Source organism: Lissotriton helveticus, chromosome 11 (genome assembly GCF_964261635.1).
Source record: "Lissotriton helveticus chromosome 11, aLisHel1.1, whole genome shotgun sequence".
NCBI lineage: Eukaryota > Metazoa > Chordata > Amphibia > Caudata > Salamandridae > Lissotriton > Lissotriton helveticus.
Genome location: NC_136072.1, coordinates 814,111,371 through 814,124,241, shown reverse-complemented (window position 1 = coordinate 814,124,241; position 12,871 = coordinate 814,111,371). Strand labels below are relative to the sequence as shown.

At 45.0% G+C, this 12,871-nt stretch overlaps 1 protein-coding gene across 2 annotated transcripts in view; it reads left to right on the top strand.

Moving 5' to 3' along the window:
- The window catches only part of LOC144792072 (uncharacterized), a 484,547-nt gene that overhangs the window by 68,421 nt on the left and 403,255 nt on the right, over positions 1 to 12,871 (top strand). For both annotated transcript variants that reach the window (XM_078666920.1, XM_078666919.1), the window contains exon 5: positions 11,521 to 11,619. In XM_078666920.1, the coding sequence (XP_078523046.1) occupies positions 11,521 to 11,619 (99 nt within the window). The remainder of the gene's footprint in view (positions 1 to 11,520; positions 11,620 to 12,871) is intronic.

The window sequence follows — 12,871 nt, the reverse complement described above, 5'->3', positions numbered from 1 at the left end:
TATGTAAGGAGAGTAGATTGGGTGGGAAATGGTACCAAAGATTTGGAAGGGGACTGCATCTTAATTTCATTTAAAGATCCCTGGGTGGTTGATTTTATTCAACGGCAAGCCAGATTTGCCCGTCAGGGTGATGTACAATCTTTAGGTCTCGCGTATTTTTCCCCACATAGACAAAGAAACTACTCCCTAGGCCAACCCCAGCCAAGAGTAAGAGATGGGAGGTATCAAGGGTTAAGATTACCTCACATACAGCAGTACCCCCTACTCTTTAACCACTTTGGGCCCTTGTCTGACTTGGAGCAGATAGATTGACTGCATGTACCTAGAATGAAGAACAAACCTGTTGGTGTTAGTGGGAATGAGGCATGTACATCACACCAAACCCCAATGGCACTTGAACCCAGCGATCAGTTCACACCTGGCGCAGTGGAAAAAACTATGGCCATGGTAGAGGGGGAAAGCCTGGATAAAACTGATATAAGAGAAAAAGGGGCTAGAAGCATGCTTAGACGCTCTACCCTAAAGTCTCCCCCGTCCACCCCTAATCTCGCACATAATATAATAGAACCCATTCAAGAAACATTTAATATAGACTCCTGGAATGTTGCGGGAGTGAAGGGTCGCATGGACTCCGAGGATTGGCTTGAGTTTGTAGATAAATATGATGTTGTGGTACTACAAGAGACCTGGGCACCCGAACCAATTCACAAAGCAGGCTTTATAAACTTTTTTTAAACCCGCAATCAAGAGTAGCAAAGGGCGAGCATCAGGGGGCCTGATAACGTGGGTAAAACAGTCATCGGGATATAACATCACCGAACTCTATGAGGATAACCCTGACCTACTGGCCATCAAACTGAGTAAAGGAGGTGGACAGGATATGATCATTATTAACATTTATTCACGTGGTCTCCCTGGGGGTCGGTGCCCTGCCATTGTGGATGTTTTGGACAGACACCTAGCTGAATGGAACAAAGACACTCTAATTCTTCTAGCGGGTGATTTGAACTGCACAATTGAGCCGCTCTATGCTGCAGGGGATAGTTGGGGGTCCGTTGAGGATGCAACATGGAACATACCCGACTTACAGTCCAGTAAAACTGTGAAAGCAACGGAGGCCGCCCTGAACTGGACTGCACTATGCCTCACTTGGGGGTTAAGGGCAGTAAATGGACGCTCACATTCAGACCTTGGTGCAAACTTTACCTTTGATAATGGACTGAGGAGGAGTCGTATAGACTACCTCCTTTTGAAAATGGAATTTTGGCCACTGATGGTCGATATGGAAGTTGTCCCTCGCCCAGAAAGCGACCCTAATCCCCTGTCTTTGAAATTAAGGCTGCATGGTATGGAAAGACTGGAAGATTCAGTTCCCCTAGGGTCCGGGGCTGTTCACCTGTCTAATGATCGCAGGAGGTTGAAATGGTCTAACCTATTAGGATATGAGACCCTACAGACTAATATCAAGGATGTGGTTCTGAATGCATTAAATGGAATGCTGTCGGAGGACACAGGGAGGGGCATTTTAGAACCTAACACCATTATGGACCTGCATGAACGCTGTTTTGACCAGCTCAAACCTCTTCTCTCTAAGCCATGTCAGAAGGGTATAGTAAGATCACATGGTATTCGGGAGAAGTGGTATAACGAAAAATGTAGAGAGGCTCATAGTAATCTTGTTAACACTGTCAAATCTAGAAATATGAGTGCTGTAAAGGTGGCTAGGGCCCGGTATAAAAGAGCTCAGTGGGAAGCTAAAAGGGAGTGGGAGGATGGCTACTGGGCTGATCTCTTGGATGCCTCCAAGATGAACAATCAGACTACATTTTGGGATATAGTAAAATGGGGAAAGGATGTTGATTCCCGTACTCCAACCAATCATGTGTCCCCGGAAGATTGGATAAAACACTACTCGACTCAATTTAGTATGGAGGGCTTTGATCCTCCGTCTATGCTGGATATGTTGTACACAACGCCCACATGTGGGGAAAAACTGACTTTCTCCAAAAATGAGGTGGAGTCTGCCCTTGGTTTGACTCAGCGGGGGAAAGCACCGGGGTTGGACCTTATACCCGCAGATCTGTTCAAGGCAAATACCGACCTCTGGGTGCCATATATAACCAACATAGCTAATGCGTTAGCAAAAGGTGCAAGTATTCCTAAATCGTGGAAGGGGGCAGAGATTCTTCCAATATACAAAAAAGGAGACAGGTCAAATCCGGGCAACTATCGCCCGATTAGTCTAATTGACTGCCTCCGAAAGGTCATTGCACGAATGATCTTGTCTAGAGTGCAAGGGTGGATGGAATCGGAAAATATATTGTCACCGATGCAGGCAGGCTTTCGATCAGGGACGAGCACTATTGACCAAGTGTTTCGTTTTTGTTTAATTTTTTGGAAGGTGGTTATGCTCGGCGGTGGTACCATCTTTGCCGCATTTATAGATCTCAAGTCAGCCTTCGATCTAGTGCCTAGGGTCAAATTGTGGCGGGTACTGAGGGATCTTGGGCTACCAGGAGAACTACTTGAGTTAATCATTAAAATGCATGAAGAGAACTATGCAAGGGTGAGGTGGGGAGGCCAAGGACAATGTACAGACTCTTTCCCAGTCACTCGTGGAGTTCGTCAGGGGTGTGTCCTTGCGCCCACTCTTTTCCTGCTCTTTATTGACCAGGTAGTTAAATTCTTCTCAGCAATTTATACCGATGCCCCTTCGTTGGCAGGGACTAGATTCCCTATGCTTATCTTTGCTGACGACACTCTACTCCTATCCAAGACACGGAAAGGCTTACAGCGGGCCTTGAACTGCTTTGAGGAGTTTTGTGTGGAAAATGACCTCCAGGTAAACGTAGGGAAAACCAAGTTCATGGTTTTAACCAGGAATAATTTTGTCCGTAGCAATGTAACTATGAGTGGGGTCATTTTGGAACAAGTTGAAACCATGACCTACTTAGGGGTTACTTTGGATCGCCGCTTGCTATGGAAAGAGCAAATTGCGGCTCAACAGCTAAAATTTGCCCAACTCACCGGCTGTCTTTTGCGAGAACAGAAGAGATCCATAACAAAACGGGTTACCCCTGTATTAAAAATCTATGACACCAAGATAAATGCTGCCATACTTTATGGCGCTGACTTTTGGGGATTTCTGGATCTCTCGAGTCTCTACAAAACCCAGTGTAAATTCCTTCGGAACTTGGTAGGGTTACCTCAATCCTCTCCATCGATACCTCTTTGCCATGACCTAGGTTGCTTTCCAATTAGCGACATGGCAAGATTTAGAGTAGTGGCTCTTTGGAGGCGTTTGTGGACCTCCTCAGATCTCACTCTTTTTGCAAAAGAGTTGGCAGAAGTGAGGTCCATGGAGGGATCTGGAAGAATCCCTTGGCTTCGCTCTGTTAAAAAGAGCTTACAAGACATGGGATTAGAACAATTGTGGGCCTCCCCTGGTACCAACACCTTTCCATCAAAAAAGGAGTTCAAGGAATTATATTGGGCCTCGGTTCGCCAATCCTTGGTAACTGCATCCAGCTCTGGTAGTCTTACGGGAAGATTCCTAAACTTCAAGCTGGACCCCTCCCGTGAGACTTATTGGGATACCATCACCAGACCACTGTATAAGAAACTTTATCATCAGTTTCGAGTAGGTGCCCTGCCGTTGAATTCTTTTACATCATCTTGGGTCAAAGGAACAACAAGTTCATGTTGTTGGTGCCCAGGTCAAAAGGAAACCGAGGGTCATCTGTTGTTTGCCTGCCCGCTATATCTAGAGCCCCGCACTAAATGGATAAAACCCCTGTTTCAGCGCCTCCCATACAGAAGATCTTCTGAGGCGATCTGGGTTCTAAAAACTAATACCTCAGAAGTATTTGTGGTATGTCTGGCCAAATTTCTAGGTTGGCCATGGGCCATAAGGGCCAGAATGAACTCACATTAGTCGTATTGTGTATGAGCTTATCAATTTTGTAAAACTGTAAATTTGTATGTTTTAGCTTTTCTAAGGTTTGGGTTACCTTTGTCTTTATAATTCTTGGATGTTTAATAATCATTCTTAGCTGCGATTTTAGTGTAATTGAAATGTAATATGACAATATGGTTATTTGTTTTCCAATCAATTGTCTAGTGGTTAAAATGCCCTAACAATGTTTTAAACTTTGTCTTTTATGATTTTATCATCGAAATAAAGACTTTAAAAACCTGAACCTGAACCTGAGAAGTATGTTTTGTAGCCCAAGAGATGAATTGGGTCCTTAAGCCATGTCTCCTGAAGGCAAATTACGTCGTTCGAGTTTACCAGGCTAAGAAAGCTTTTTTCAGTGTATTTTGTAGCTAGCCCCGCCACATTCCAGAATAACAGCCTTTTATAAGAGTTATCACCAGTTAGAATGGATGTCGTGCTCTGGGCACTAATTTCTTCGGATTGGCTTGATTGAAACTCAGGTGTCGGATTTAAGACACTTTCCTGCGACTCTAAACCAGTTTGTGGTGAAGAGGGAGGACTAGTGGGGAACTTGGAAGGGCATTGCTGCTCTTGTGTCCGATCTGCCATTTTGTGAGTGTTTATCGTCACAGTTAGTTCGTTTGACCAAGTAGTTGTTGTAAAAGAAACCTTGTTGGGTGTAATCTTTTCGGGATACTTGACTGATTTGTTGAGTAAAGCGCTATTATTAAGAAGGGGAGTAGTGACATGCTTCTGTGGTGGTGGTCAATCGACCATCTCTAAGCAACTATAGCTGTTGAAAGTTGGTATACCACCCCATGTGTCCCTGTAGGGTAATTGTTGGCCTCTCCTACCATAGATATTCCAGTCACCCCGATCTTTGTTTTCGTGCCCCCATTCTCCCTGGGACCAGCCCCTTTGGGTGTTTCCATTATACCAATCTCCCTGGCTCCAGCCTCTTTGTCCAAGCTCGGGCTGGTTCCATGACCAGTTTGAAGACCAATTAGGGCCTTCGGAATAATGACCTTGACGGGGGTAAAAAAATGATAGTCGTTTAACATTTATTCCTCCGCTGCTACCTGGTGAGTCCCAGGAGCAGATGTAGTCCACTGCACGGGGGTTCTCAAAATTGACTATTATGCAGTCGCCCGGGATAGTTTTTGGTTGATATCCTATCCATGGGGCCCTTCTTACTGTGGCAATTTTAGTAACGTGGTTATGCTGATTTGGTCTGTTAGTATTCAGCCAGTGGCGAGTTTTATTTAATAAGGACCAAGTTGGTTCGTCTGTCGTTATTTAATTCTGGAACTCCTGTTAAAATAGCTACGAAAAGGGCAGCCTCCGGTGGGAGGTTTACTGGTTTGGGCCATCTCTTCTTTGTACGTTCTGGCTTAGTATTATGCCCCTGGGGTTGTTCATTGTGGGGGGTGGTTATTACGAGTGGTCTGGAGGGGACATTTGCTTACAGCGCATTTTGTGGGTCTGGAACCTTTTTTGGGAGTACTTGGGGAGTCTTAGTTTTTGATATATCTGATAGATTAATTGAGTTTTTCACAGGATCTCCTGACCTGACAATTGGAGTATTTGTTACAGTCAGGTTATTGTTAGATGGTTGTACTGAATTGTTGGATAGTTGTGCTGAATTGTTGGTTGACTTTGCATTATTAGCTAGGGGCTTAGGACCACCCAAATTTGGCAGCCCTTGACTTCGTGGGTTTGTGGTTTTTTTTCGAGATGGCAACTAGTATCGCTACTTGCTTCTCGATAATTTCAAGGCTTTTTTGAATTGGTTGTAGCTGATGTTTAACTATTTCAGCTATCTCTTTCGCCAAGGTGTGTTGTGGCTCGAATTTTTTATTGCTTTTAACTGGAAGAGAAGCTGGATTTTCTAGATGAGTCTTGTTAGAAATAGCTACATTTAAATGATCGTCGGACATGACAACGTCAGAGTTAATATTCCTGTTAGCTTCTGTTATTTCGATGGATTTGTTGTTGTCCTGACTATGCTCATTAGTACTGTTGGACTCACGAGATTTTTTAGGGTGTGAATTATGTTGTAAGGATTCAGAGGTTACAGTGTCTTTGATTGCTTTGTTTTTTGAAATTGTTTTCTTATATTGCAGGTGTTTCGAGATTGCACCCTCCCTTAACCCCCTAGATTCGCTCTGTGTGGGGTCAATTTCCAGTAACTGCGGGCTCGCAAAGATGTGGGGTATGCTCGAGGCCCTGAGTCAATTGTGAATCCGATAATAGTGAGGACACTGACAAATCAATTGAGTTGGGAATGGCATGGATGTCCGCACGTGTTCCCGGTGCGGATGTGTTTACTGATTGTTTAATTGGAGTTTGTGCTTGAGCCAATATTCCCATTGAGGAGCGTCTTGCTTGATCTAATTCATAAGAAACTCGTCGGTCAATCAGCATTACAGTTTGGTCGATAGTTTGATTGACATTCGTAATAAATTGATCTATTGGACCTACAGATTTTGCCATGTTTTTGAGCGTTTTACTTCTAGAGCCCCTCAGTGACATTGTGTGTGCTTAAACAGGGCAGATGACGAATTTGAATTAGCTATGGACTATGCAGCAGGAATGATGTTTATTCCCCTTCTAGTCAGCGTGTAAGGCCTTTAATAGAGAGGTACCTTATGTTAGTTGTTAGGGGGTGGCCCCAGCCCAGTCTCCTCCGGGCTAGGACGGGCCCGCCCTTGGCCCGGGCTTCGCCCGGCGTCCCGCGAGACGGTGGTGGTGCCGTATTTATGCGCCTCCAGGCGCTTACAGATGAGGCGGACCCCAGTAGGGCTGCTGGGAGTTGTGGTCCTGCCCCTCACCGGTCTCCTCCCGGCGGCTTCCGCTCCAGTTGGCAAAAGAGCGAGGGAGCGGCTGGAGACTGGCGGGCGGGTCCGCAGTGAGCTGCAATTCTTATCCCTGAATTATTAATGAGTTCTATACTGCAACAGCGGCAACACGGGCAAGCAAAAGGGATTCCACTCGTTGTAGTGGTGGCGCCGTATTTATGCGCCTCCAGGCGCTTACAGATGAGGCGGACCCCAGTAGGGCTGCTGGGAGTTGTGGTCCTGCCCCTCGCCGGCCTCCTCCCGGCGGCTCACGCTCCAGTTGGCAAAAGAGCGAGGGAGCGGCTGGAGACTGGAGGGCGGGTCCAGAGTGAGCTGCAATTCTTATCCCTGAATTATTAATGAGTTCTATACTGCAACAGCGGCAACACGGGCAAGCAAAAGGGATTTATAGTCAATGTAAATGGTAAACTCCGATTAAGTGCGGCATTAGCTGCCCTTTGACTCTGCCTGAAGGTCCTTCCTGCGTAGAGCTCTGCGCATGATCAAGAAAACAAATGCTACCTGTGCCACGCATGCACCGAAGTAAACTCTCTAGAATAGCTCTATCGCGCATGAGCACAAAATCAGTGTACTTTCCTCATGGACATCAAAATGTCAACCATGACGCGCATGCGCAGTGCTAAATACCTCTCCATTCCACTAGCGCGCTTATGTGCTGACATTCGCGGTTGTTTTTTAAAAAATATTTAAAAATATATATTTAGCCAATGCCTCTGATATTACAGCAGTGGTCCCATGCATATATAATAAAACACGCCAGGGAAACACTCCATGACCGAAGCAATCGGCTTGCCCTGGCGTCGTCCAGTTACGATCGTGTAAACTGGTTAACCTGACGCCCTACCTCGGGCGGTTGGTCCGGGCAACACGAAGTATTTATCTGTGCCCCAACGCGCACTGCCTCGGCAAAATTGAGGTTTAGTGTAAAGGCAAAAGTATTTAATTGTCCTGATGATGGTTCCTATGATTTCTTAATGGAACCGAAACGCCGTCGACTTGCTCATGCACCCGATACAAATCTGATTGATTGATTTTCTGTAATGGTGCAGCTTGATATTTTCTGTATAATGTGAAAAACGTTTGTTTTGCCTTGAACCTTTCCTGTTTTCACCAACTATAATCACCCCGTAAGTGTTGGGCACAGGCTTGTGTACCACATAGGGGCACTGCGGAAGGTATTCCTATTTTCTATTTCTGAGAAATCTTGTTTATTAAGTAAACCTGAATGACCTCTGTCCGGCTGGACATGTCCTTCTGAAAATATAGAATCGATTTCGTCTATATTTATTGGTTGTGTTTTATTATATATGCATGGGACCACTGTTGTTTCCATAAAATTGTTCCCCGAGGTCCCTGCTTGACTGAATTGGGGTCCCTTGTTGTTAAAAAGTGAGCTCTGATATTACAGAGCATAAGTAGGTAAAGCATGTGTCACGCATGCGCGTTTGTAAACTTTGACATAGCTCTTATGCGCATGAGGACCAGATCAGTGTGTTCTCTCAATGGGCTTCATAGTGCGGGTGTGCAGTGCTAGGTAACTACTCAGCTGCACTAGCGCGCTAGTGTACTGTCAATCGCCGTGGCGTTTATTCCTCTAGTGTTGTAGAGTAACACAGTGCTCAAGTCAGCAACAGTTGACTAGTTTCTGCTTGCGCTTCTATAGAAAACACAATATTATCCTTGGGACACAAGACCATAAATGCGGGCTGAGTCGTTAACTGTGATGTCATCTCCCATCTGTTCCATTTAGCTAACGATGACTGAGCAATCCTGTCAGTAATTGCTGCCACCATAATGCATGTATAATAATGAGATTCGGTGTGCAGCATAATGTACAGTATCCTACTAAACATCATGTCATACTCATTAAGTTAGTGGTCAGACAGCCAGGGAATTTCATCATTAAGGCCCTCAATGTCACATTTAAGTTTGAACACCCAACGCTGTTCACAGTTGAATAGATACTTAGAAATGTCTGTGATGTGTGGTGGTACCCAAGGCTGTTCTAATACCACCTATCTAAGCTCTGTCTCTAAGTGGTTTATGTCCTAAAAATGATTCGTCAATTTTGTTGACCGCTTCTTACATCTAATGGTGCTCTTGTGCTCCGATATATTCTAGTTTTAATCTTTCATGTCGTCATTCCGACATATCGGAGCTTACAAGGGCACCAGATTAGATAGATGAGTTTTTCACTATTACAATTTGTGTTTGTGGAGAATCCAAGGTCTACCTGTGCCAATATCTATATCAGTTATCTTTTCAGTCTGTGGGCATATACCGCATGAGAAGTAGCCCTTCATGGGGGTAGATTCCACAATGAGGCTGGGACAACATTCTTCTTTTTTTCTTGTATGCGGGTATGTACCAAGCGATCTCTTATGTTGGTGCTTCTTTTGTATGCCACCATAGGTAGCGAAAGCTTTTCATTCCCGGAATTCAAAATCTTCCAATGGTGATTGATGATCTTTTTAATATCATTGGAATAGCTGGAGAATGTATTAACAAAGGTCAATCTGGGGTTCATCTCCTTGGGTAACTTGATTTCTATTAGAGCCTCACGATTATTGTTGGCTGCTCTCTTTCTTGAGTTTCGTATTGTGGATGTCTGGTATTTTTTTGTCTTCAGATCTGCCGTAAGTGTTTTCAAGTGTTCAAGGTATTTTTATTTGGTTGTACAATTGCGCCTTATTCTTAGAAATTGCCCGAAAGGCAGGTTCTCTCGGAGAGACTTCGGGTGATAGCTTTGATACGATAGTAGAGAATTACAGGCCATAGGTTTTTTTATATAGCTCAGTTGCCAGGCCTTACAAAAGGGGATGGTGATGGACGGAGCATCTGAACCAATCAAACACTCACACCCAGTCAATAGATCTTGGTTTAATCCATCACCGTTCTTTAGCCCACTCTGCCACCCCAGTTCTGACATGGCCATATGCAAATCAGTCTGACCTTGTGCCTCATGGGAACAGTCCAGCCTGAACTGTCAAGCCTTCCCTGGACCGGAAACAAGCTTCCTAGGACCGGTTTCTGGCATTACAGCCATCTTCAGCCAGGCTTGCTTGGATCCAGTGGCAAAGTGAGCAAGGGACTCACGTCTGAGCATACCCTGCCAACTTATGGCGAACAAAGCGGTACAAAAGCGTACCGGTCCTAGGATGCTTGATTGCGGTCCAGAAAAGACATGGCTTGGCAGTTCGGTCTGGACTGTTCCCATGAGGCACAGGGTCAAGACTGATTTGCATATGGCCATGTCTGAACTAGGGTGGCTTAGTGAGCAAAATAACGATGGATTAAACCCAGATCTATGACTGGGGGGTGATGTTTTGCCATTGTGCAACATTCCGTCCATTATCTTGTGTGTCAGTTGCCAGGCCACCATCCTCTGGAAAGATTAGAACGTCAAGAAATGCAAGGCTCTCTTGGGAATATTCCAAGGTAAACCGCAAAAATGCATTTTGCTCATTCATCCATAAGTGGAAGGCCTTGATAGTCGAGATATCTCCCCTCCAGACCACAAAGATGTCGTCTATATAACGTTTCCAAACACGTATGTGCCTGAAAAAGGGTTACTGTCAAGGAGGATTATTGACTGTTCAAAGTGATGGACATACAAATTAGCCAGACTCGGTGCACAGACGCTGCCCATTGAGGTACCTGAGACTTGCAGATACAGCGTATCCTCGAACTTGAAGAAGTTTTCTTTCATCCCTTTTCTAGCACAGGACATAATGAACTGTACTGGTGTTATGCTCTCCATAGGAAGTTCCTCAAGCATTGTCTGGATAGTTGTTAGTGTCTCATCCTGAAGTATACATGTATACAGAGACTCTCAGGGTGAGTGGTTTTGGGCTCATGGACACCTCAAAGGGCTTGGGACATATTGATAGACCCTGTGAAGAGCTTGAGGAACATGGATAGACCATGCAAGAGACTTATGAAATCTGGACAAGTAGTGTGAGGGCCTGTGGACACACTTTCAAGCAGAATGAGGGGATAAAGGCACAAGGACATGAGATGTGATAGTTTGGGGAAACGTGGTCATTACGTGTGAGGAACTTGCTTTACATACAAAGACAATTTGATGAAATTAGGGTACACATACAGGCAGTGTGAGCGGATTGGGCATACGGGCTGAAACTATGAGTTTGTTGGCGTACATTGCCTGGCAGAGGCACATGAACATGCAGTGTGAGAGGTCTGTAGCCTATAAACAAAGTGTGAGAGGCCTGTGACAATGGACATAATGTGATAGGCCTGTGGCACATGGACAGACCGTGTGAGAGGCCTGTGGCACATGGACAGACCGTGTGAGAAGCCTGTGGCACATGAACAGACAGTGTGGGAGGCCTGTGGTCCATAGGGAGAAAGCGTGAGAGTCCTATGACAATGGACATAGTGTGAAAGGCCTGTGGCACATGGCCAGACAGTGTGAGATTTTACACTATGGGTGCATTGAATAATGAGATAATGAAAGGAACTCATTGAAGGAAGCGAATCAGTGCTTTATATATACTTAAGAGTAAGGAAGTGCAAAGGTAACAAAGGAAACGATTTTACAAATCAGGATGAAGTCGTTAATATCAGTCAGCTCTTAATCGCAAGGAATATGTGCATTACTTTACATATGTAAATTACGGTAAATTTAATCTTGGTCCTTTGGTATGCACAATGAATAAATCCTGCAACCTGTGCAATAAATAACTGAGTTTTGTTGTTTGGCAGGTGGGGAATTCCAGGTACTATAACTACAGTTTATCCAGCAACGGTCGGGAGGAGGTCCACGGTGACAGCTATGAGAAAGACTACCTGACGGATGTCCTTGTAAGTCGGGGTTGAAAGTTCTAAGACATGTACACAAAAGTGTGGAAGCCATACTGTAGTGGCCAGGATTGGATTGGTAATGCGAGATTCCAACTGTGGGCTGCTTTTTTGAGCAGCCTGAGGGGGCCGATTTGGGTGGTTTCTGCATTGTTTGGATGCCACCAGTGGCCCAGTGGGTGCCTGAGTGGCCTTTATGGAGGCACATGGGCGTCCATTACCTCCCTTTTATCAATCAGCAGAGGCGTCACTCCCTTTCTCTTGCTGGGCCGGCCCATTAATGTATGCATATTGAGCGGGGGCAGGGGGCCTGAGCAAAAGTGGCCTCACTTCTTTTCAGGTGTGTTTCACCAGTGTAAACGAATCTGTGCATTTTTTTTGTAAACAATCTCCCCCGCCCCTCCCTTTTATACAGTTTTACCGAAGCAGTGTTTTGCGGAAAGGCAATATGCAAATGTGGGCCACTTTTGTTTTTAGCGTGCCCGGGTCGATATTGAATCCCAATCCAGCCCTGGTAGCGGCCCTGAACCAGGGAGCCCTTACTCCCTCTTATTTATTTATTTATTTATTGCCATATATGCCACCACAATGGCAGATGTGTGCCCCCAGTACCTAGAACTATCTGCCGCAGAGGCAGGACTTTCCCCTCCAGAACAGCTTCCACCTCCTTGACAGGAAGTTGTCTTGGAAGGAAAAACCCAGTTGTCACAATTCCACTATGTTTGTATGGCATGGGTATTTTGTTTTATATTTATTATTTGAGCTTTTACAACAATGTGCTCATAGCATAGGACAAAGTAGTAACCAGTGCAGCATAAAAGCATACACGGAAAATCGAACCTAATAAGGGAAAGGGACAAGCAGAGTCCTGGAATGATATCCAGTCCCATACAAGAAGCAGAAGAGAGCAGCATCATGGAAAACCCATCCGTGGGTGCAGGGCCGGACATAGGACTCAAACCAGCCCTGGCAATTAAGTTGAACCGGCCCCGGTGGAAGGGGAGGGGGCTGCGGTATTGGGCTGGTGGGAAACATTGCACCTGCTTTTGTTAAAGGGGGCTGATATTGCAGCACTGCTGGAAAAGTAGCCCGCAGTTACAATAAGCATTTACAATGCAACGGTCTCGGCATTGCAAAAGTTAGAGCTATTAGCATTGTAAATGAACGCGAGTTTAAGGTCTTGATATTGTAAATGACAAGGTCTTTTATTTATGTTTTAAAAACATAAATAAAAGTCATTGTCATTTACAATGCC